The sequence below is a fragment of the Pocillopora verrucosa genome, chromosome 9 (assembly GCF_036669915.1).
Source record: "Pocillopora verrucosa isolate sample1 chromosome 9, ASM3666991v2, whole genome shotgun sequence".
Lineage (NCBI taxonomy): Eukaryota > Metazoa > Cnidaria > Anthozoa > Scleractinia > Pocilloporidae > Pocillopora > Pocillopora verrucosa.
Genome location: NC_089320.1, coordinates 6,604,323 through 6,631,172, shown reverse-complemented (window position 1 = coordinate 6,631,172; position 26,850 = coordinate 6,604,323). Strand labels below are relative to the sequence as shown.

The 26,850-nt window shown below is 39.0% G+C and overlaps 1 protein-coding gene across 1 annotated transcript; it reads left to right on the top strand.

Moving 5' to 3' along the window:
• Nucleotides 1-715: 715 nt before the first annotated feature.
• Nucleotides 716-12,865, top strand: LOC131769272 (uncharacterized). Its single transcript, XM_066172095.1, has 10 exons — nt 716-783; nt 1,683-1,783; nt 2,111-2,175; nt 2,382-2,442; nt 3,883-6,854; nt 7,185-9,461; nt 9,565-9,692; nt 10,128-10,248; nt 10,920-11,002; nt 11,531-12,865. Exons 4-10 carry the CDS (start codon nt 2,415-2,417, stop codon nt 11,586-11,588), a joined length of 5,667 nt encoding a protein of 1,888 aa, XP_066028192.1. The 5' UTR covers nt 716-783; nt 1,683-1,783; nt 2,111-2,175; nt 2,382-2,414; the 3' UTR covers nt 11,589-12,865.
• Nucleotides 12,866-26,850: the final 13,985 nt, after the last annotated feature.

Below are 26,850 nucleotides of genomic sequence, written 5' to 3'. Positions count from 1 at the left end.
TATTTTTGTTTTTAAGATTTCGAGAATATTCGGGATTGCGTAAAGTATCGTCAAGTGTACGTTATCAACAAAAAAAAACTGGTGGTATTTCGAGCGAAAACAACAGTAAAAGAAAAGATGTAGATAAGATGGAAAAACCAGTCCGAAACACCCGACAGAAGGAAGGAAAGAGCTAATAAGAAAGTTTTTGCAGCAAATTGTTAATGGCCAGATTGAATTTGAATCTTGAATTTTATTGTTTCTAAGAACTTATAAGCGTGTTATTTCGCCTTGTTTCGCGCTAATTCTTTTTGCGAAGTCCTACGTCATTAGAATTATTTTTTGGAAATCTCTTCATTTTTGCGCTAGTTATCTTTAAGTATCGGATATTTGTTTGGTTACCTGGTGAACACAGTGGTTACTATCATAACAGTTAGAAAAGCCTTTTAAACTGTTGTACCGATCATTGTGCCATGGTAAGTGAAGAATAAATGGTAAAATGATTTTTGAACTTTTCGTTTAAACTCTGAAATTCCTTTTTTTCTTAATATTGTGTGGCCCTTTATCTGGCAAACAGCTTGTGCGAAACATCTCGAGAATCTTTGCTTACGTTGCAGTTAGCCTATATAATACCTGTTAGTTGGTCTTTGCACATTGACCGTAAGACGGGTTTTGGAATCTGCTTCCGAGAGTGAAAGTCACATGTAAACGATGGACTAATTATTCTTCCAACTCAGGAACTTCGATATTGACGAGGTCCCGTAGATCCAGCAATATGCAGTAGCAAGACCGTATTTAAATAAGGTATGTAATCTGTAGCCCTAAGAAGTCAAACGGCATTAAATTAGGTACTGATGTCTTTGAGTAGATTTTATACTTTGGGTAGGGTTATCTACTTCGATATAACATCACGATTTCCGCTTTTCCAGAGTCATATGATTTGATACGGTGATATGAAAACTTGATTTAAAAGCTGAGTTTTCCGCTGGTATCTTAAAACAAGTCGGCAGAAGTCATACGCGCTTAACAGACCCCAGTCATAACATATGAAAAAAAAATACCTCCATCTGGCTAATAGGGAGAGCGAGTTTCTCCGAAATGTAAAGCGATGCGATTATCACGACCGGTAGACAACCAGACACAGCACAGCTTAAAAAGGTTATGTTTGTGTTATTCCGGTAACCAGATTGAACCGGCTCTTATAACTTTTATGTTCTTAGCAGGGGTGTTCAATTGTGATCCTATTGTTCTTTTTGTTTTAAATACTGTTCTGTACGAAAAATTAAGTTAAGTTACCGTGTTGAGCAAAATGTATGATCTTTCAAGTTTTTATCCCAGCCTGAGTATTTATACTGAGCAGAATGAAACAGAAAAATGAATGATTCGGCGAGACCTCAGAAACCGAAACTGGAAGTCTTGGGAGATAATTGATTAAATCAAACATGATTTGCAAGTCAAAAGTACAAACATGCAAAGTACAAAAATCCAATGTACGCATTCTCGTATCATGAAAGTGAGGTATCATTTATCGTTTTCTTTGAAATTCGCAATTATGGTGAGTTATTGCAAAACTATTTTAATTACCATGAATGAAGAACTTTCAGCAACGCACTTGGAATGTAACAGAAAGATTGTTTGTCAGGGCCATTCCACGAAACGTTGCGCAAAGGCTCATTTCCTCTTTCCTTTCTGCATGAGATCAGCGGACTGCATGAAACAGATGTGTATGGTGTGAGTTTAAGGCACACTACTGTATGTGAAGTTTTCCAGGCAATAATCTTATCTCGAGGGCAATTTTGAATAGGTAAGCTCGAATTAATTTTTAAAAGATTAATAAAGCTCGCGATCCTCGAAAAATTCATGGGTCATAGCGGAAAAACCATTTTGTAAAGAGACATGTGGACTCAAATGCGTTATAAACTCGTTCAGCTTTTTGATTCCCGGCCATTCGTCAATTACCAAATAGTTAACATTTGGCTTCTCTTGTGAATAGAAACCTAAGTATTTGGCTGGATGCCCAGGGAATGTTAACTACTTACGTAGCTAGCTACAAGCTACTATTTTTAGTACATCACGCAATGAATTTCAAATTTGAGCGCGAAAGTCGTTACCTTGTCCTAATACATTACAGGTTCTGGATTCCGCGCCAGCATATCGTACGATGGCTACCTCTGCTTAGCTGATGATTTCTCTATGGTAGATATCAATGATAATTTCTAAAGCTTTGTATTTGTAAAATCTGTAGCTTATTTGCGTTGATATTTCACAAATTACATCTTCAAACACATGCTTACATGTATAGGAGTGCAACACATTTGGCGCCAATTTACCCTTGCTTTTACATTGGAATATGTGCTGTAGACTTGTTATCAAACTTTTTCTGTGCGATCTTTCTTAATTAGTGAGATGTAACTGTACTGAGCCGGAAGCTGCTGATGAGTTCTGAGAAAGCGGACAAACGAGGTAATAGACTTTTAAAAGTCTGCAACAGACACTTACAATAGTGTTTAGTAATTTTTTCTGACTTACAATTCTGCATATGTTTCCGTGATTGCTTTCGTAAAACGTGTTATGGGAAAGCTAACTTATAAGTGTTTCACAAGCGAGTGATCATTTTCAGTTTTATGTCCGCTTGTGAACGTTGTGGTGTAAAGTAATTCTGTAATTTGCACTTGTGTGGATTTAATGAATATAATCAATGCATTGGCTAAGTGAAAGAAAAATTGCGCATTTAAGCGATAAAATGCAAACATGTTACTAGAAAATGATCCAGCGCTGAAGCTGTGCTGTTTTAATCGTCAATTTACGGAGTGAAATGCGTGACATGACACTCAACTTTTAGCGTGACTTGAGTGTATTTGACAGGGGGAAACTGTGTATCACTGAAAATGAATTAAAGAAGATGCTTTGTACGATTGTCCAAAAAATAGCCCAAGAAATAGTCCATCAGTCCAAGGGTCCAATGATCCAGTCTATATTTTACCTATGCTGTGGAGGCATAGATTAAATCATAAAATGATTGATTAGCGTAATAATTGTTCACGATCCACAGCCCCTTGATCAGCCTCAGTGACTTGATTAAATATATTATATATAGTAAATCGCCTAATTGCGTCCGATCTAAGTAGGAATCAGCGAGCTTATGTTCTTTAACTTTATAGTACTCTGTGAGGGGTTCTCTTTCCTTCTCAAACAAGAGCATCTGAAAGCTTTTCGCTTGGTATCTAGTTTTTGTAGGTTATGTCCTGTCAACTAATCCAAATGTAAACAAACTCAGGAGTGTTGAGTGACATGGGGTGACGGAATGTACATAAAAGTATTAATGTTGCTCAGACATCTATATCCATTTCACTTCTACAACCAACGGGCTCTTTACCAACGTCACGTAACAACTGACTAGTAGGAGTCAAATCGTGGACGGGCTCGAACAAAGAAACTTGCCCTTGTGTTTGTTCGTCAAATACGAGTTCAGTCAACTCTAACTCTTTGGTAAAAATATATCGTTTTCCTGGCGGCTTCAACAGAAAAGTATTTCTCCTTCAGGCCTTTTTTTGTTTGTTTTTCATTTAACGGGAGAGACAACTTGACAAAAGGTCACGCGAAATGTTATTGTGAAGTCGTGGATTTGTGAAACGTCCGTTTAAGGACCTCTCAATATTTATCATGACTATCTCAATGACTATTCCCTTAATACATATAAAGAAAAAAAATAGCGGACTCTGTCAAGGATCGGTTTACTTCATGTTTTAATTTTTGTCCAACTGTTTTAAATTAAAATGAATGTTATATTATGGTGGAGCAAAGTAATCTGTAGATAAACTTTACAACCATCAATATCATCATCACCGTCATTTAGGTTAAAGGAACTTACTCCAAATGAACCAGCTGTTTTCTCTATCCTAGAAACAAAGAAAATGGATCCCCCAGACAGAATCGAATTCCTTATGTTAACGGTTAACTATCTGGAACAGGGGAACTTAGTTCAAGCGAAAGAATCATTACGAAAGAATCACCAGTATTTTCAAGACTTGTCGCCAAGTGAGTTGTCAAAACCCACTTTACAGGAGATAGAGATAGTAAACAAGGCAGAGAAAATATCGATAGAGAATGTGGCGTGGAGTCTTCGAACTGGAGTAATTTTGATGCCCCAGACGTCTGCAAAGAACAGCTTCTTTGTTCGCTTCGCCAATGTAGTTGGTGCTGTTGCTTTAATCACGATTTGTGTTGATATAGCTGAGAAAGTATTTGCGCAGTTAAAAGAGTACATTGAGAATGTTGTAGACGAAGAATCAGTTATTAGCCTTGGAGTTGCCCTTAATAACTTAGGTTGCGTGTATATTAACAAAGGAAGTTTTCAAAACGCAAAAGTTAGTCTTCAAAGAGCTCTTGCGATGTTTGAGGTAGTCAAAACAGGAAAAGAGTGTGTCACTGTCAAGGAGAATATAGCAACAATAACAAATAACTTACGACTGGTGCATCAGGCTCAGAGGAGCCATGTAGCTGACATGCAATTACAAAACGATCTCCTTTCTAACGTAAGCCGCTTCGCCATACAACCAAGAATCACTGCAGTTGTTGATTACAATTTAGCCCTAACCTCTCTGGATAACAGAAATCTTAGAAAAGCTTTGGACGAACTTGAGACTTTAAAAGCATTTTGTGAAACAAAATTACACCAAAACAAGGGACTGTTAACCTGCATTTTGTTAAAAATCCGTTTAGTTTGTTTGAAGCTTCAATCCTCTAGTGGGACCACGACATTTATTGATACTAAGATTTCGACCTTTCAAGGGCTGAAGGAACTTGTTGATATTAGTACAAACTTTTCGTTAGACTTCTTAGTCACAATTGTGGAGACGGTGGCCGACATTCACCTTTATCAAGGTAATCTTGACCTTGTCTGTAGCTATTTCTCCTATCTTGTACCGGTTGTTCGTGAAAGATGTGGTGCTGATCACACAACAGTTGCTTCCATTCTGTCAAAACAAGGACTTATTTTCCTCCACTTGGAAAACTTCGCATGTTCTAGGCAATGCTTTACCGATGCATTAGAGATTTTCACCGGAGCTTTTGGTGCTATTCACCCCGATGTTCTCAAATGCAATGCAGGTCTTTCTAGGCTAGAATGGCTCGATGGATGTGAAGAAAAATCTTTAACGCACAGTCGGACAGTTCTGGAAAATGTGGAAAGGATTTGCCAAGTCTCATTTGAGTGTCAATTGAAGCCAAAATTCATTGAATTGTTTTCACAAAGCGGAAGAACACCATCTCCTCGTGTCGATCATGAAGAACAACTAAAACTCGAAACTCTGGTTTCTGAGTTTGGTATAGAAATAACAAGGGTTCTCAACCAGCATCAACCGACTGATCTCGGACATTGTCCAGGGACACTATCAGAAAGTGATAATGCTGTGGTTTCCTTCATCTGCAAGGAATTATGTGCAAAGCTGAGCTTTAACTGGTTCAAATTTGGTCTTTGTTTGTTTAACCTTGGAGTGGATCAAAGTGTCGCCTTTCTCTTTCTCTCGTGTTCATATGCAAGATTGTTTTACGATCATTTTGATTGTTCTGAAGTCATTTTACTGAAAGTGATTTTTGTTGTGTGTCATCTCAAATCTAAGACGTGTCAAACCTTCCCGAAAGCTCAAGAGAGATTAAAAAATGAATTCGGACGGTTGAAGAACTTCATTGAGGACAAAGCGAAGAGATTTGATAAACCGGAAAGCAAAACTATATTTTTTGACGAAAATACAAACTTGATGATTGCTCTGGCAGTAATCCTTCAGTCGTTTGTAGAAATGGAAATGTTCGAGATGATAGCTGATGTGCATAGTTTATTTTCTTTCCTGTCAAACCAACAGTCTCCGCAGGTAACTCACGTAGTTCTCGTTGAAGAGCTTCGGTTTGCGTTTTTTAGTTCAAACATACAATGTCTTGGCAAACAAGTTATGCATGACCTGATCTTTTCGACGCCTCTTGAGATGAACAATCGAAAAATCTCAGACGAAAACGATGCAGATACTCCCTGCAACTCTCAAAGTATGGAGATTACAAAATCTTTACATAAAGATGACAACTTTGGAGAAAGGAAATCGAGGCAAATTTTCAAAACTCTGGCACTCAAAACTGATAATACTCAGTGGAAAGGATCTTTCAGATTTCTTGTGGAGTGTCCAATATCTCGTGGAGTTGACATTTCAGTACTAAATAAAATAAATGTGTGGAGTGTAAATGCAGTAGAAGACAGTCTGCCTCACTTGATCTCATGTAGCCATCAGAACATAGAATTGGCAACACAATATTTCCTAGAATTGGAACTCCTAGCCTCTGCGGAAAGCGCTCTTTCTTCGATTTCTGGTGATTTTTCCCTTTTGCCACTCGTGCTATTGGCAGCTAAGGATGGTTCAGAATCTGAAACGAAATCTCCGGTTCTCGTCAACCTAGAGAACACTTGTGAAGGAAGCCTAGCATTTATTTTCCAAGACAAAGTTTTTGCGAATTTTCTATTCGGAAAGCTTTTAAAGCAAATTCTAACCAATGAAGACGAGCTTGGTGAGGTTGTGAACGTGGTTATCAAAGACAGCCAACTCGTGTTGAAAATCCAAGGTCCACCCATAATGCAAATAGTAATTCAGTGCCATGAAGACACCATCAAAGTGAAAACCCACTTGATTCACCATTCTCAAAGCCTTACAAAAGTTGAGATTGTCCGAGAAGAAGTCCCACTATGCAATTGCTCTCTTATTGAGATGGTCATTGCTGACAAAATGGAAAAATGTGCTCGCAGTTTTGGCATTCATTTTGAGACAAAAAGTGATAATGCCTGGTGTACTGCCTCACATCTGACTGGAGACGCAAGGGATATTTCAATGAGAGTAAGTGTTTTGAATGTTGTATTCATCACTGTAGGCATGAAACTTGTTTTTCAACCATGATGATGAATCCTTGTTATGCAACGATTCATCTACTAAATGTAAAATCCAGCTTACCAATATAACAAAATAAAAAATATGACCAAGTCAGAGGGAGAATGTTTCTTACCGCCTTTTAAGCTAACTTCAGGGATTTATGCATTACATTGAAGAAATCTAAAATTTTGTCGTCTTTCAAATTTAAGAACGACTTCTTGTTGCCTTAAACCCCATAGAAGGATTAGAAGTTAATTTTTGGCTATTGTTATAGTTTTTGATTCGTTGTTTTCCTAGGTTCACCAGCCGCTAGAAATGCAGCTTAAAGCCGAACGCCAAGGCCGTATTTCTCCTCTCCCAACCTTGCTTTCTAGACAGTGCCTCCTGTCGGAGTCATCGACTCAAACAGATTCCTTGAGTATTCCCTCAACATGTGATCTTAGTACTCAAACAGAGCTCAGTGACTCTGATGAGTCTGGAAATCTGGTGGAGCCCACATCATCATCCAGTGAATTAAGTATATCATCATCATTACCTCAAACGTCATCGTCATCGTCATCATCATCTCCATCTTCATCATCGTCATCCTCCGGTGAAGAAGGTACAGTTGAGGTCTCCAGAAGGTCAAGGTCAGGGCCGGCAGAGAAAAGTAAATTATCAGTGAATTCCGTCCATTCGTGTGGTTTAGAACTTGAAAAACGAGAAAAAGAAGTTCCAAAACGCGAAAATTCGGAGGAAGAAACATCTAGCATGGCTTATCTCAGTGTTTCAAAGTTCAACGATATTAGCAACGGTGCAGAGGAAGGACAGATAAATCAACCACCACTCATTCCGCCATTAACCTTGAGGGTTCAAACGGAAGGCAAATTACGTGAGAGTAAAGAAAACTTTGAGAAGTTTATTCAAACAAATGATTGGCTAGGGCATTCTATGGATGATGAAGTTGATGGAGCCATAAAAAATGCTTCGTGCGGTAGTTCTGCAATCCCAAATTATCATCCTTGTTATTCCTCAACTGGATCTGCTGAACCACCTTTTCAAGGGGAAGGTGGTCTATCCGACAACCTTTCACGAGTTACTGACCAGGTGGAGCGTCATGGTGGTGCCGCTACCTCAACCAGCTGGTGCAATGATGTCACGGATGAAAACCGAAGAAATAGAGAACGTAAAGTCGATTCTAAGTCACTGAAGATTTCTCAAGAGGGCAAAAACAAGAGTAAAGAGCATCTATCAGGAAGAAGTCACAACACAACGCCTAGGAAATTTCTAGGCATAAAGGGTGGTGGACAAGATTCATTTTTCTCAAACACGAGCCTCGGTTACGAGAATTTCGAATCAGTTATTAACTGGAACGACAAGGACGCAAAGCCGGAGAGGGTTAGACCACGAGATGATATGCGAAGCACCATAGAATCAAATTTCTTTGGTATAAGGCCTTGCTTCCTTGCTCGCCACACAGATGACAGTGGTATTACCTCTCCTATCGATGACATGGGGAATACAGCGGAAAACGCTGATGGAGGGTCTTCCAACATCTTCTCAAGGCATCAAGGGTCATCTTGTTTCACTACTGAGCAAGGATATCAAGTTACTTACTCCTTTCAAGCACCATCGTTTCATTCTGAAAGTTCCAAAGTATCTGCCAACGCACAAGGTCCAAATCCTCATAGCTCCTTCGATCCTAACCCTGCAGTTTGGGGTCAACCGGTGCCTGCTCGTCCTATACTTTCTCTTCCCTGCAACGGATCGGAGCATCTCCAAACCCTTTCCTGCGATGACCAGCGAATTTTAGTGACACCTCCGCATGCTTTGATCAATGATGACTCGCCGTTAGCGCTAACACCCCTTTTACCACAACAGAGAAAAGTCAAGGATGAACGTACTGTTCTTGAAGTACAAGGAGAGAGAAACTCTGATTTTAAAAAGATGAATGGAAATCCTGCATATTTACCTAATACCACTTCAATCGCACAAGGCCTGATCTCCCCTGAAATGGAAGTCTCTGCTTTACCACAAGCAGCCATGAACAGAAATCTAGCATGGGAAACAAGAACACCTGTAGATCAGGACACTGCTTACCAGGGGCCACTGGGTGTCTTGAACGAAACTTCGTCTCTCTCAAATGATGATTCCTTAGCTGACCTAGAGCGACGAGTAACCGAAGCCTGTTCCCTTGTCGAAAAAACCTTGAAAATAAGGGAAGTAAAAGAAAAGGCAATGAAGGAAAAAGAACGAAGAAGAAAAGAAGTGCGGGCCAGGAAAGAACAACAAGCACGTGAAAGAAGAGAAAGGGAGGCAAGTGAAACAAGACAAACGGAACGCAAGAATGACAGAGAAGAAGTCAGCAACCCCATGAGTGGTGGAGGAGGAACACCTACGCAAACCTCCGCTGGTGCCGAGGGTCGACAATGGCTCTGTGAACATTATAGGCGGCTCTGTCGTGTCAAGTTCCCATGCTGCGGAAAGTTCTTTCCTTGTCATCGTTGTCATAACAATTCTGGATGTCCAAATGATAATTCCAAAGCAAGAGAGGCGTGTTATGTTGAGTGCTCGGTTTGTAGCCATCAACAAGAGGTATTTAGACATATCATTTATTAGAAATTACATTAATGTGGAAATGGAGCAGTTATATTCAGACTATATGTCATTTGCTTTTAATGCTTTGTTGTTTTTTAAGATCAACCAGGACGCCCAAACTTGTGCCAGATGTAAAACAAAGTTCTCAGCATATTTCTGCTCTATGTGTAAACACTTCACGGGCACAGACAAAAATCCATACCACTGCACAAAATGTGGTATCTGCCGGTAGGTGAAACGATATTCATGGCGAAATTGCTCGATTTTCGTTTGTTGGATGATACTCTTGTTTTCCAAAAAAATAAGGGAGTAATTGGCCTGCTTCGATATCAAGTGTTACCGTATGAATAGAAAGAAAATTCTGGCGCTAGCCTTGGGGCGAGAGCAACGCTTATAATAAGAGAGAGACAAGCCCTGATCGATACGCACATGAAACTTACCACTGCCAGTGTTTTCTCCTCCGTCTTTGCGAAATCGTTTTCAAAAGATATATCAAATATCAATTTTTGCTTCCTCATAGGCATCGGGATTCCATTCTGTAGATCGAATCGAGTAGAAATATAGGGTTTTCACTTTGCATAAGGAACTTAATTTTCTTTACGAGTCATGTTAAGTTTTGCTCTAGTATTTACCTGCGAAGTGATGTTCCTGTTTTCATTTCAGCATCTTTAAAGACCGCTCCTTCCACTGCGATGTGTGTAACGTCTGTCTGGACAAACGGCTAGAAGGAAGACATTCTTGTCGAGAAAATTCAGGACATGATGAGTGCTGCATCTGTTTGGAAGTAATGACTTACTTTTCGCTTTAACACGGTGTTGCTGAAAAACTTCCAGAGAAGGGGATTTCTCTGTCTTGTTCGTTACAGATCGTTTCTTTTTTGTCGCGTCTACCTGTTAAATGATTGTCAGTGTTTTTGGATTTCGCTATCAGTTGTACTGTATTATTAATACTTTGTGTTCTGATATCGTTGTGAAACATTACGTTATTTGTTTTGTTCTATCTATAAATTTAGCTCTGCAGGTCAATGTTTTATGCTCGATTAATATAAAGCAACTGCACAGTTTTCACTCCTGTTAAGTCTAGATTCCATTAGATAATGTCTCTTTGTATCATTTATACATTGGAACGTTTTCCTTTCTGCTATTGTAAGAGCATAGACTTAAAAAAAACTGTCCAGAGACACCCGTGACACTGGTTGCACACAAAATCGACTCTGCAAGAGGAAATATTGGCCAACAGCTTTTCCCTTTTGTTGTAATTATAGCCTTGTCATTGACAATGAAGGTGAAATCTAGCAACATACTAAGAGAGCAGGACTTTTCTTAGCTAGGTTCTGAGTACAAAAGAAAGCGTTTAATAGAATTATTCGAAAAAGAAATGATTGTAAAAGTTAAACTGATAGATAATACCTGTTAATACTTTTACTTAATGGAAGTTTGCAACATTTCTTTTCAGGACGCATTCAGCGGTTGTCAAATTCTGCCATGCTCACACAAGGTTCATAGAGAGTGTGCCATTGCAATGATACAGAATGGCGTGTAAGTATGCTCACAAAGTCACGATTTTTTATGAATTAACTAACATAACGAAGAACGCGTTAGTGCTCCCCTCCATTTGACGGTATCTAGTTAAAAATCTGAATCGGATTTGTATGTGGAGTTGTGGTGGAGGCTGTAGGGGGAAGTTGCCTGACTCTGTCCATCTCTCGAGTTCTGGCTGCTTGAACTGGAGTGTCAAAATCAATCATTGCTTTTTGCGTCTTTTTTCCTTTGAAGGAAATTGTCTTTGTTTCAATTGAATCTCTAATTGGTTTGTGATGTTAACTTCTGACTGGCTGTCGTAATTAGCTGGGTTTTGGTCTAACCGTGACACTCGAGAGAAAATTTCTCTTTGCATGCAGCCTTGGAACAGTTCTGATTCCACAGCAATGCTGGGTCGATTGTGAGCTTTGCAGTCTCTTTTGGTTTTACCCGTGATTTTACAGTGATCTTGATTTGAATGTTCTCGCGTTGAATTAAAACAAGTTTAAGTTGCATTAACCTGAAATATTCCCTTTACATTTGCAGTCGCAGCTGCCCAATTTGTCGCCATCCTCTATACAGTCAGACAAATGGCAATGAGTGAATGACAACGTCCATCCCAGGCACTTCTATTCTCGCCTTGTTGATAAAATGGAGAGGACCCTGGGAATGGAGCTGAAAGGACAATCTTTTTAAATTTTGATAATTTTCAGGTGTTCAGATTTTGTAGACTTTTAACATAAATTGTATAACAGCGTTATTGCTTAAATTCAATGGAGTTCTCTAATCGTCCGGTTAAGAAGGGGCTACCAATTCAGGGCTTGTCACGCTCAGGTGATCACAATACACAATCAAATCTTGCTCCGAGTTTAAATTATTTACTTTCTAATCTTTTTTGGTTTGATTTATCGGTACGTTTTTAAATTAGTTTGACATTTCAAATTCGAACAAATGTAATAAGCTTAGGTGCGTTAGGTGCAGGTGATATGTGAGTCTCCATTATCAAACTATCAAAACATTATCGCTTGTTGTCAAATATCGACTTTTTTATACTAACAACCCTAAATTTGGAGAGGCAAAAATAAGCAACTCGTCGATGATGATCTTAGACTTTGCGTAAAGAACGCCTGATATAAGATTTCCTCAGGCATATGTATCCAGGACATTGAGTTTCTTTGGTAATGAACGGTAGACTTGCAAAAAACAAACAAACAAACAAACAAACAACGACAGGAGCTAATATCATCGATTATTCTAAACGTATTACAATACAATACTACATGTATTCTAGAATGATTCGATTTGTCCCAAGGGCTTGTTTCACGCAAATTTTGGCGCTTTAAGGGTCATATTTTAATCTAAAGAATAGTATAGCGGGTATTTGCTCAAAACCCAGCCCATTCTGTTTTGTTTTCTTACATTTTCTATTTTGTGAATTTCAAAGCCCTTCGTATCGGAAAAACAGCATTTTCGGAGCTTTCAATAAACGGGCTCCTGGGCAACGAAAAAGACTTAATTTGTAAAATGGAACGTAAAATTTTGCATTTAGTTTTCATATAACTTCGCGTTCAATGGTTGTTACCAGACCACACCTCGCTTGAACAGTGAGCACAACTTATTAAGAGGCTACCTCATATCTCCTCATCCTTGGTAGGCAAAACTATCTCGCCAGTTTCGTTTGCTGGGGATCACGGGGTATCTGTTAATCAATATCTTACCTATGATGTACATATCACTAAAACAGCCTCTAGTCGCATGACTAGTTATCACAGATAAGTAGAATTAAACGCCTCTTATACAGGAAAATACTTTATTACTTATGAATAGCTTTGTTTTTAAAATTATGAATGATTTCGAGAATAAACTGAATGCTGTTAGTTAGTTTCTTGTTCATTATTTTGTTTAAAAGCTGTAATCTCAAATACATTTACGAGTGCGAGATGGAAATAGTATTGTGAACTTCAAATTTCAAGTTTTGAATCAGTATAACGACGTTTAGAGGAACAGTCTAGAAGTCATGCTTGTAATGTGTGGACTATGATGTGCGACCTCTGAATTTATGTCTCAATCATTCGAAGCTCTAAACTGTCTCTGAGAGTTAAGAAATAGAAATTTGAGAGCTCATGAGTTAAATCTTCGAGTCAGGCCAAGCTTAGACGCTCTATCATTAAGCTTACTGTAAGCGTAGTCAAGCGCTTATTAAGCTCGTAAATGACACAATCCCGCGAACTGCAAGGATCAGCAGTGTCGAAAGCTTCGTGCGAGTTAATGGTGTAAGAAAGATGTTGAGTCCAATTTTTTCTTTTCGTTCCACGCTCGAGATACTGAAAGCGGAAAACATCTTTATTCATTTTACTACCGAGCTGACGATTCATCATTTTCTTATTCTACACATGAAGCTTTCGACATTTTCGATCCTAGCGGTATGCAATAGCGACTTAGCTCACCTTGGAGTCTCTGTGGTTCAGTTGCAGAGCATCAGGGCGCAAGGGTCTGAGGTTTGACTCTTCATGACTCAGCATTTTTTCTTTGTCCCTTGCTTGTGACTGGATCGAAAAAAAAAACCTTTCTTACGTGTCTATCCAAAATAAATGAGCAATAGGAAATTACAGTCATTTTTTTTCTAAGATTTACAGGGTATAGAATACTGCAACAACTCATTGGTTGATGCATATCTTTATTTTGTGATATCAATATAAATTTTTTTTGGACTCTTTTTCTGGTTGCTTGAGCCGTGCAAACAAGGAAATTGCGGTGCACACTGAAGTGTTGAAAACTTAAGGTGGAAGATAGACAAGTTTAATGCAGTTAAGAAATACATTTTCAATACCACGTGATCGGTGTGTGGCAAGTTTCACGTCGGCCTTGTCGACTTCCATCATTTCGCTCACTCTTCTCTGGTGATTTGATAGTCACGCATTTCGCGCTCGAATTAACTATCCACGCACCTTCCTCTTGTATCAGCGCCCACGCACCCAAGCAGCCCCGCCGGTAGAAAAAGAAAACAACGGAAAAAGAAAACACATCCATACTAAAGATATCTAGCTTGTTGGTTAATTTTGGGGTGAAAATCATGCGATTTTGGATTTTTATTTTTTTTGGTGAGTGGCCTGTTATAAAGCCCGTTTCGCTATCATCTGTGATGTGTAAGTAAATAAATGAGTAAGTAAGAAAGCAAACGAGTAAGTAAGTTAGTTAACGTAAAAAGAAAGTGCGAGAATTTTCAGAGGTTTTTGAAGCAATTTAACGAGTGAGACCAAAAACTCCTCGGGGATTATTATTAGGGCGTCTGTCTCGCTAAATTCGAGTTCTTCGTCGGTGGAGAAAAGCAGAGGGCTAAAAGCGACGTTAGGACGAGAAATAGAAGAATTACTTCGGTAACCATTTCTGAAAACTTGCGATTTCGTTCTTCATTCCCTATTGTTTTTTAAAACCTTAAGGCTTTAAGGTTTCACGTATCTATCCAAAATAAATAAGCAATAAGAAATTATCACACTTTTTTTCAGACTTAGAGAGAATAGAATACTACAACGATTCATTGGTTGATGTATTTCTTTATTTTCTGATATCAACATAATTTTTTTTACTCTTGTCCTGGTTGCTTGAGCCGTGAAAACAAAAAAATTGCAGTGCTCAATGAAGTGTTGAAAACTTAAGGTGAGGGATAAACAAGTTTAATGCAATTCAGAATATATTATCAATACAATGTGATCGGTGTTTGGCACCGGTTCGGCCTGGTTGACTTCAGTTCGCTCACTTTTCTCTGGTGATTTGATTGTCACGCATTCGCGCTCGAATTAACTTTCCACACACCTTCCTCTTGTATCAGCGTCCACGCAGCCAAGCAGCCCCGCAAGTAGAAAAAGAAACAACAGAAAAAAATACATCTGTATTGGAAATATCAAACTTGTTGGTTAGTGTTGGGGTGAAAATCATACGGTTTTGGATTTTTAGTATTTGTGGTAGCTGGCCTCTTATGAAGCCCGTAACCATCCCGCTATCACCAAGCAAACAAATGAGTAGGCAAGCAAACAAATAGACAAGTAAGTAAGTTAAAAAGTAAGTAAAAAGAAAGCGCGCGACTTTTCACATGCTTTTGAAGCAATTTAACGAGTGAGACCGCAAATTCACTGGGAATTACTATTACCGCGTCTGTCTCGCTAAATTTGAATTGCGTCGGTCGAGAAAAGCGGAGGGATGTCAATGAAATATCCTTAGCTTACCTATCTAGCCTTCCTATTGAAATTTCGTTTCTTTATCTGGCTGATGTAGGTACCAGCAGCGCAGGCTACGAATAATTTGGCGAAGAATTAAGAAACCGACACAGTTTTTCCTGTAGGGGTTTGGGCTCGGTTCATTCATATTAAAGCGGGGAAGCCCCACGGATGTTTTTGCGAATATATTGTGGATTCGTCAATAAGCACTTAGCCACGTACTTAGCCACCTATGAACTCTTTGATCATGAGTCGGGGGACTGGGAGAGAAAAAAGGAGAAAACAGAGGAAAGAAAGATAGAAAGAAAAGAAGCGTTTCTCTTCCAAGTCCATTCAACTAAGACTTCTTTCACCTACTTTAAGGCCAACTGCACGTGCTGAGCGGAGAGCCTGGTACAGAAGGGGCAGTTTAATATTCTTGATTCAAATCTATTCCCTTTGTCCTTAGCGAGAAATACATGCTAATCAAATGTTTCACTTTGAGTAACATAATGTGATCTGTAGCTATGGGTGATCGTTATGAACGTTTAGTGATCTATATCTTGCATGGGTCACGTACTTGTAGCATTACTATGTTAAAAACTTCTTCATGCTAATAAATATTTTGGTTCTGTTATCAAATCGATATCGACATGGAAGTCTGAGGTCCGGCTGACATCATGTTTCAACATTGTTGTTTAAATCAGTCATTTTTGCGTTTTAGTGAAAAGAGATCGTCCATTTGTTCAATGTCTTTCCACAAACAAATGACTGTTTATAGCCTATCAAAAAATTTAACTTACACATAGCCATGTAAATATCTCTTTCGTCATCAAAAATTTTTCAATAGACTTGGCAGAGGTAACTCCAATTTTGAATGTGTATGGCTCAGGCCCGGGCAGTTTTTGTCTTTGTTTTTTTGTTCTCAAAAGATTCACGGTCTCTCCTCTCCATCTTGATAAAGCAAACAGGTCTTACAGAACACGCGTCACGCGAAATCATAGCTGGAAAAAGGAGGCACGCATGTGCGTATATACTTCTCTTTACGAAGGTCAAATAAAACATATATAACTACAGTATAAGCTTCTTTAATAAGACTAAATTGCTCAGTCCTTGGATATGCATAGTTAATTTTAACAGCCAAATATATCATAAACATAGATTCCATTTTTAGAGAGCGTCTCCAGGAGAGAGTGTATTTGTAAATTGTCTCAGATAAAGAAAGCGTTTTCTGTTTTCCTTCCGCTCCCTCAAGTCCTAATCAAGAAAATTTTATCTCACCATATCAATTTCATTTCTGGTGTTAAATCTACAAAATCGTATCTGCTTTCATGTCCAATCTGTAGCCGATTTACTGTTACAATTGCAGTCGATCCCCGATGACTCGAAGTCCTAATAGCGAGAAATTTACATTTCCTATTTGTGCGTAAATAACTGTCCAAGAAAAGTAGATCTCACAGTTTTGTAATACGAACAGAAAGGAATAAAAAAGATGTAGATATCAGACGGTTGTTTTGATAAAAAGCAATGATTTGACTTTAAAGCCACCCTGAGTTGACTTAGCTTTAGTTTGTTATATTCTTGGGTCAGGAAAAGGTATTTTAAGTCACGATGCAGTTGTTGTCACTGGGATTTGTTGCAGAGATGATATCAGCACTTAAGAGTATATAGCTGGCGTCTGGGGAATCCTCGATGGTGTTTTGAAATTGTTACGTTTCAATTGGCTAACGATCGAGCGCTGGCGCAAGGACCTTGTACGTTTCAGCCTCTGATATCACGTTAGGCTTTTAAAGTACTGAAATTGAGACTTGAAGTCATTGTCTTGCTCTCCAGTCATAGTTTTCAGCTACTTGAATGTAGCGATTTCTTGAGAAAGCTGAAAAATTTGCATTAAGGCTTTCAAACCTGATAAGCGAGCATAACTGCATACATACGGGCGGAAAATCTAGTAAATTTTTGCATTACTCTTGTCTTCGCTTATATACAATATAATCTAATTTATGCAGCACGAAATTTAACAGTTTAGTTGCTGCGTAGGAGGGAGTTGTTTCTGTGGCGGCAGGAAGACACGAGTTCATAACGTTTGTTTAGTGTTGATAGTTTGAGTCGGCAGATGATTAGGAATTTTTCCTTGAGGCAGAGATTACATATTTTGCTTGAGCTGTTGTACGGCGAGTGTGATGAGAGAATGTGCCAGGAAATAAAGTGTTCGATATTGTTGTCTTTGAGGGTTCAGATGTGCTTGCTGAGTTCGATGGAGTTTCTGTGTTTAGCGTGGCGGAATAGGAATAATTAAACCCCACGTTCAGCCCCAGAGATATCTGAACAGATGTCTTCAAAGCAGATTTTTGTTGTGAGAAACTTACGACGATTTGACATACTACGTCTACGCTTTCAAACTTCAATCCTTTTATTAACGTGTGGAAATCGTTCGACTTCAAATGGTGGAATTTGATTCATGAGTGCACTGAATGTAGCCGGAAAACTATATCCAGTCTTAAAGTAAATGGTTTGAACCCAGGAGTATCAGTATCACGGCTAAATACATCATATCACGGCTAAACAGACCAATCACGTTCAACAGACCAGACTTTATAACATCATCGACTGACAACTACTCTTCACTTAACTCTGAAGATGACTATCGCACAGGTAGTCGAAACGTCAGTCACCAACAACAGTTCTTTTCAGAACTACACTCCCCCGGACGATCACACTACACGAACTATATCCAGTCTCTTTAAATTTTTCCTACTCTACTGTTTGTACAGCATTTGTTTCCTTAAATTGCAAATACGTGTATTATGGAGAACGAAGATAACAGTTTTACAGACTCCTTCGTGGCCAGACACACTACAGACCTTACCTTACGCTTGGAACTGCTTTTTCTTAATCAAAATGGCTCACGCCATGACCAAGACACAGGGATGGGGGCAGAGGTAAGAAAGATTGAATACAGCATAGCCATAAAAATAGAGAGGGGGACTGATATTGCTTGTCTGGGACTACGCAGCCGGCTCACTGAGGCAGGCTGGGCGTTGTAAAAGCAATTCACCAAAATTGAAGCTGAGATCACAGCTTTCATTTACTACGAGATAAAAGCAGGAAAAGAAGTATGAGATCAAATGATCCACAAAAGTTTATGGCACAAGTTTAGTCAAAAATTGATTCCCTGTATAACAAAAAGATTCTTTAGAGAATTGACATCAAAATTTGGCATCAAAACGAGCATTCTGAGCGAGTAAAATAAGTCTATATCGCTCACTCGAAGAGCTAACCATATAACAAGCATCTTTGCTTATTATCCTATTTTGTTTCATTTCTCCAGATTGCCGGGTCAAACAACGTTGCTATCGACTCATCTGCAGCCGGTTCTCCTTTGGGGACCATAAGACCTTGGAATGTCGAGTCTTTAGATTCCACGAACAACAGTCGTCTTGCATTGGTGCAATGAGTAGCGAGAGCAACAGTCCAAATTGACAGGGGAATACAGGAAAGAAAACAGCGTGAATTGGAGCGGGAACAACTCCAAAGGGACCAGGATAGAAGGGAAACAGAGATTAGAATGAGAGGAAATGGAGAAATGATAGAAAGAGAGAGAAGGGAAATAAGAAGATCTAGTGGATGGAGAGAATGGTAAGAGGCAGTTCCTGGACCTTGGTGCTCATGCCGCCTTGATGACGTGACTATATCATTAACATGCTTTTGTTTTATCTCTTTCCTTCTATTTTGACCATAAAGTCATCTTTCCTCGCACCTGCTCGAGAAAAGTTGCGGCAATCTCTTTCATATCTGAATGAAGTGGCTCAAGCGACCACGGTATTTAGAAAAAGAAAAAATTACGAACTGAAAAATGACAAAGAAAGAACCCGTGAATGAGAGGGAATTGAACGAAACAAACCTTCTACTGATCCCATTTTTTAAACTCCAGTTACTGCAGTTCCGCCCGTTGCCTATCACCCCTACTTTCCATACTAACCCCTTTTGAAATTTCTTAGTTTTACCATTTTCCCCCCTTATTTCAGTTTGTAAGAGACACCGCATGAAGAAGATGTGACAGGGAGAGATACTCTTAAGTCTTTTTCCCTGCTCAGCTCACTCGTTAGTAATAGCGCTCGCTATTCAGTAAGGTTGGTGCAACAGTTGATGCCGGTTGCTGCTTAAACCTAGTTTTTAGGATGTCATTTCCGAAATTTTCAAGGTGTTTCAGTTTGATTTTGCGATTCTGGAAAGGAAAGAAGTAGTCTGTTGGCACTGGTAAGGTCGAGTAGCAATGATATGGTTAGATTTTAATAAAGGAACTCTGGTAGCCGTGAATTTTACTGAAGAAGTCATTTTTTTCTTCTTGCACTAACAGAGAAAGAAATAGTGTTGTTACAAATGCAGTTGAAAATTTGGATCAACGCTCTGGCCAGTCTGGTGGCTTAGCGACGAACAGAAGCTATGGCAGCACTTTGCTTGAATTGGAACAAAGCGTGGAAGGGGCGTGCGCCTTAGTGGAAAGATTGTCGAGGGAGAGAGGAAGTGCAGATTTTGATCGGGAAATTAAAAGAAAAGATCATGAAATACGAACAGAAAGAGCACGGAAGAAGAGAGGAAGAGAGGCAAGACAGCTCCCGGATGTGGCCTCGGCAGTCATTTGCTGCACGCTCTGAGCAATGTGTGGAGGTAAGTTTTTCAGGATCAGTCGTCGCCAACAGAGGATAATGGCGGAATTCTAGGAAATTGACTGCTAATGAAGGTTGGGAGGATCGTTAGAAAATCAGAAAGACTTGGGGGTGGAGGGGAATCAAGAACATTTTATTTCTACACATCCAAAATCTCCTGCCCTTCCCCTTCCATCACCTTGGCGATTTGTAATGACAGGTCCCTAAGCACCACGATGGACGTTAGGGATAATCTTCTGCCCAAAAATTAATCCACACCTTTGATAGCCACCATGTAATATTTTCCGTACGTGAGTGGCTAGGAGCGTTCCATGTGTAAAAGATATGCCATTTAATGCTAGAGTTTACAGAGCTATCATTCGCTTATCAAAAATGTATCGATGCTAACAGGTCTGTTTTTCACGTTTTAGAATCTAAGAGGCGAGGGATCTGGCAGACAGACAGAGGTAAGTACAAGCAGACTGAATTCTGTAATATGCGCGCTCTTTTGTTTCCTTTGAATTAATAAGTCCTCTAAGTCTGGCTCAGGCTAGACTTTAATTATTTGTCCATTAATCAGACTGTTCGGAAATGAAGGATTTCTTCTACGTGATAAGGCTAATTACATCTCTTTTTTCGTTTAGACTTGTAATGGATCACCCTCTGAATCACAACATTCACGAAGAGGATCGATGTTTGAATAAACGGCATCAATAAAAACATGAAATGTGCGCTCTTTTGTAATCACTTTTTTCACTAATCTGTTAGGAAATAAAGAAGATTTTTATACGCGACAAGGCTAACTATATCTCCTTCTTTGTTCGGAATTGTAATGGATCACCCTCTGAATCACGACATCTCCAAATGTGATGTTTGTCTGAACAAACGGCTTCAAGGAAAACCCAAATACATTCCACAGTCAGGACAAGATGAATGTTGCATCTGTATGGAGGTAATGACTGAGATCAAAGGTCCTGATTTTTTCACAACTACTGAAAAGCATGATTGATAAACACATATAACAGTCACTTTATTGGCGTCTTGGAGGCTAAATGACTAATCACTGAATAAAGCAAAATAACCTCGTAAAACGTTGTGAGTATGATTTAAATATAGTCGTAGCGATCGAATCAAATGGTAGGGCCATAAAATTATTACTAACACACTTTGAGTACTTCAAGCACAGGTGGGTCGATTAAACAGTTCCTTCTGAGTAACGGGCCATCATACCATCGTATTTCTTTTCTTAGAGGAACTAGTTTTCAAATGATACAATTTAAATGTCAATAGCCATTGATAAACTCAAATTTTCCTTTTCATCGCTTTTGGAGATCATCCAATCGATCAGTCAATCAAAGAACTAATCGTTCTGTCGCCTCTGATGATGACATCCACTTTGTTTGTCTGTGAGCCAATTGCTGTTACGAGCAACCGTCTTTTTTTCAGAACTCCATCAACGTAATGATCACGTTTGAGTACTTTGAATGATAACTAAATCGCTCTCCTTCTTAACTTCAGGACGCGCTGAGTGGTTATCAGATCTTGCCATGCTCACACAGTGTTCACAAAGAGTGTGCTAGTGCAATGATACAGAATGGCGAAGGGCATATAAGTACACCCAAAAAGTCCTCACGTTTATAGTAATATAGGTGTTGCTATCCAGAATAAGATGATTGTCAATTGCACTTTTTGATGTCTAACCACTTTATTAGATTTCGTGTCCAAAATCGCCTCAATTACACAGAAGCTACTTGTGAGTCATAGGTTGGTCTAAATTTCTCCACGCCTGCCTCGGTATCTCCTTAAAATTTATTTAGGATTTAGCTTATTCTACTCATCTTTATTTCAGCCGCAGCTGCCCCATTTCCCGTCATCAACACTTTGGTCTGACGTAATGCATTAAGCAGACAGAATGGATACTTTTTTGAAATGACAATCGATCATCATTTTTGGTTTCAAAACCAGAACGTTTTGAAACTGTTTAAAAGCTTAATTAGAGTGTCTCAGTGGGGTTAACCATTTGTCGCAAAAAGGGCCAAAACATTTAGCTATCAGGTGTAAACATTTTGAAATTGTCATAATCTTGGCCTGTTTAGTGTCCTTTCTGCTAATGCAGTAACGAAGTTACACAATCTATTCTGGTATCGATAACAAAGACATTTGGCTCCAGTCTGTCTAAGTTATGTTCTGCGAACCGGAAGTGTCTGCTTTTCGCACGTGGAATGAGCTGACAGACGGCTGACTATTCTCAGGACCTTCAGTTTCTTCACTCAGTGTATGTGTAATGGCTGAAGGGCATAATTGCTCTATATCAAGTTAGTAAAGAGAAGCAAATGGAAAGATTTAGGGTGACAGTTAAAGTCGGACAACACCGCTCAACAGTTATAAGAAATCTTATCGATTTTCTTGGTCTCAATGACCAAGCCAAGAAGTTCGGAATAGGGTCATTTGTATACATAATCGTATGGGCCCTCGGGAAATTAAGGATTGATGTCACTTGTATTTTCAAAGTTTTCCCAAAATTGCCCGAGTCGCGAAATTTTGGCAAAAATACAAGTGAAATTAATTGAAAATACACATGAAATTAATCCTTAATTGCCCGAGGGCACTTTACTTGTTTATCACACGAAGGGCAAAATTTTTTAGAGGGAACTGCATTCGCACATGATGTCCGCGCGATGAAGTCCATTTATGCCGCCGCAAACGTCAAAACAAACATAGCTGACCTATAGATTCAATGAAAGGGTAAACGACGGCTAAATGGTCACTTCTTCGGAATACTGTCTGAATTCTTCAGGTAACACATTGAAACAGATACAAGGTGCTTCGAATGCTTCTTTGTGCCTTTTTTCGCCCGAAAAACTGTCCTAAATGAAGCTTCATGAGTCATCCACCGTAAAGGCTTCGATTTTGATCAAGTGACCTTATACGTCGCAAGTGGGTACATTCATTCACTTGGATGTTCATTTGTACTCAACTCATTGACCAGCTCCCAGTTGGCTTGTTAGCTCAATTGGTAGAGCGCTGCACCGGTATCGCAGAGGTCATGGGTTCAAGTCCCGTACGGGCCTGAATTTTTTTCAGGTCCTATTTACAACTACTCGTTTCAGTAGTGTTCTTAGCTGCGAGGATCTTATAATTTCATCTCTCCACCGCAGTGCAAATATGTGAATTTTCATATATCTAAAAATCTTCATTCACTTGGATGTTGATTTGTACCCAACTCATTGACCAGCTCCCAGTTGGCTTGTTAGCTCAATTGGTAGAGCGCTGCACCGGTATCGCAGAGGTCATGGGTTCAAATCCCGTACGGGCCTGAATTTTTTTTTCAGGTCCTATTTACAACTACTCGTTTCAGTAGTGTTCTTAGCTGCGATGATCTTATAATTTCATCTCTCCACCGCAGTGCAAATATGTGAATTTTCATATATCTAAAAATCTTCATGGCGGATAGTAGTTCGAGTTCGAGAGAAAGCAGTTCCATTTCGTAGTCTTATAATTTGGATTTTGATGGAAGGTGAACATAACGATAGGGTTTATGAAGCCGTTGGTGAAATCAGGCCCTCGCTATTTGAACCGTCAGGACGAACCTAAAATAGAGCACAAGAGTCAGAAGAGGATCATGAGCCTGTGCGCCGCGGCCACCCCAATCAAGAAAGCGAGAATGGTGAGTGAATTTACGCTTGCAGGACCGATCAAGTAAAGAAAACCAAATATGCAGACTCCTGAATGCCATGGAAGCGAATTGTTTTTATGTTACACGCACGCACCTTCTGAGGCTAAGGTTTCACTGACTGAAAATATAAACATACACACTTGTGGACTTGAATTGGATGGATTATACACGTTTCCACGCGACTGAATCGGTTTTAAGTTTTCCTGCGTTGAATTTGGCGAACGATTAAAGATTTCTCGGCTTTTACTTTAAAACACGATGCAGCAAAAAATAGCATTCGCACATATAGTATTGAACATCTTAATATTAACTTATTGTTTACTTGTGGTCTTTGCACCTTGTTTAGAGCCTAAAGTTTCTGTTATCTCTCACGTTTATGACAGTTACAGGGCTGGTAACTGTTCCTTTTGGTGAAACCAATCATACAAATTGAGCTCTCTATTTCTTCCACTCTACACAGTGAAAGAAATTGCTACTTTACTGATTTTTTTATTACAAGGTGTCGGTGTGGAAACTGCCAATCAATGTGGAGGGAGAAAGAAAACATATTTTGCAGGGAAGTAGAGGTGGTCAAAAATAAAAATTTGGAGGATGTTATACTGGAACAGTAGCAAGCAGAAGCCAGATGTATTGTCCAGCATCCATGGTTTGAGGAAACTGATGAAGGCTGACTCCGTCTACATTTTTTTGTCACAATATATAACTACAGAGCGCTTCTCTGGTTTTCGTTTACTTTGTTTTACATCCAGTTGTTTTCCGTACTTATTGTAAATTCAACGCGGCTAAGAGTGGTACAGTTTTGGATAACTCGAGCATGAACACAAGTCCAGGTCGTAATTTGAGAAACATTACTTTCTTGTTATTTCCGTAGCACGAGTTTGTCGCTGACTCGCGCGGTTCGTTTTTTTACCAAAGCACTGCGTTTTAAACAGTGGAAGCTAGGCAGTCCCGTGATATGTGCTTTAATGGTTTCCTCTCTCAGGCTGTCGGCTTGCTTTATTTATGATAAACGAGTGTGAGTAATTTACTGTTCACTCAGCTGACGGTGATACATTTTTGAAACGAATAACGTTTCAGACAAGATGGGTTTCATTCCGGTCGCAAATGAGAAACAATGCGTGAGTGTGGCGCTCATAACAAGGCGTTTCTTGCAACATCCGTTTAGAACATGTTACTGTTATTATACACTTCCATTGGAAGTTAATTTAACTAAGGTACACTAATGTGCTGCTCAATGTTAGTTGTAGTAATTTCTCAGCTAGAGACGAAACGTGTCGAAAGAAATAAGCAAAAAGGTACAACAGCAAGAAGTCTTCCTTTATGCTGCTTACTAATCTCTTTAAAAAAATAGATAAAAAAGGGTAATTCTTGTACATTTGCAGAATGTAGAAGAAGAGTTTCGTTCACGAAACCAGATGACGACCTCCCATAATACGCGACAACACTTTGCGCTTAGTCACGCTCACTTCAGAACCGATGTGCCTGAGGTCACAGTAATATACATCGGACAAAGTATTAAGTCAAATACTTTTCGGCATGGACTGAAAAATATTACTTTAAGTACAGGACTCGATAATGGCTACGAAGAAAAAATTTTGGGAATAGGCGTGCAAATTACCTGTGGCTCTGAATACAGACATGCGATTCGTCGCGTTTCGATTATTCAACCTTCGTTATTTTATTTCTCACTTCGTATTTCATAGTCCCTAAATGGTAGCCTATATCAGAATGGAACAAATCTTACTTTTTTTTCCGCTCGTAAATTTCGGCATCGGCTGGACAGCGAGGACGAAGTTGTTACTTTCAGGTCTTGACATGACGCTTTTCACTGCCAAACAAACGTGTGACGTATCACATCACGTGACCTGAATCGGAACATTTTCAAAATGGCCGTCGATTAAGCGTCAAAAAAAATTTGTAGAAAATTTGGTTGCACAAGATATCGTTTATTTGCTCATTCAGGATTCTTTAACTTAAAAGGAATGTATTGGAACCAAAAAAAAAGTGGAAAATTTTGGCTTCAGTTACCCCTCAATTCTCAAAATACATTGAACAACGTTACATAATAAATGTTATTCAACAATTATATTTACAAATAGTAATATTATTACTGATGTGGAATGTTTTTAGTGTGCATTACAATTCTTGTAATACCGTTAATGCGTTCTTTGATGTATATTTTCTTATCCCGTAAGAAGTAAACAACCTGTCCAAAATGTGTTTTAGAACGATGTAGATCGAATATTAACTTTTCTAAATCATTGAAATAAATTTTTAACCTTCTGTTAACCTTGACGAAAATAAATTTCGAGTTCGTGACTTTATATTAATTTGAAAAAACCATTGACGTCACGTGAAAAGTAAAATGCTGTACGACCTTGTATGCGAAGTAGTATTATCATCCCAGCGGAGGAATACATCCTAACGGACCATGGAGGATCAGAGAGAGGTATATTGTTAGTTAGGACTGTGCCAACTTTAACTCGTTTTATTTTCGTATAAAACCTAAAGCGTAGGAAGATCTGGCATCCTAGTAATTTGTTTATCACAGCTTTTCAGCTTTTTACCTTTATAAGAATTCTACCAGTTGCCCTCAGAATAAAAAAAATCAGAACACGTTGAGGCCCGTCCGCCTTAAGATTAATCGAAGCCAATGGTAAACAACGAGAGAAAATTCGACAAACCCCGGAAAAACTCACCTACGTTAGCTTAAAAAATGTCACTGACTAAGCATTTGCCCTCTAAGCGTTGTAGTAGGACGTACAGCGTTTACTCCGAAAATTTATCGAAGAAAACGAATACAAACAATACTACACACATTGCGGTATGCAAATTTAATAGCATTATATTTGAACAATCCAAGCGGAAAATGGGAGAATCCCATTGCCAGACTGTTTTTTTAAGACAGATATCAGCCAGACAGGGAAAATAATCACACTAGGTGAAACTAAGCTACGGATCAGCGGACCTCGAAACTTATGGAACCAGCAGAACCTCGGGAAAACCATATTTTTTTTGTAAAAGAAGATTAAACGAGATAAAGTTAAGTAAACTAGAGAAAAAAAGACCAATTTAAAAGAGAATTATGTTTTATTTCTCCTTAAAGTCCAACTTAAATTGTGGCGAAATTAACGGTACTAGTACAAGGGTATGTTATTAAGGAGCAGTCATCAGTCACCTACCCGGACTGTTAATGACTGAACAATAACTTGAAAGCTCTAACGGTTTGGTGACCGCGAAATCCGAAAAACGCCTCATCTGAAGGCTTAGCAAATCTTTAGGTTAAAATTCAATGTACGCGACCCCGGAATAAGGAACATCATCGCACGTGATGCTTGTTGAATACCGGGG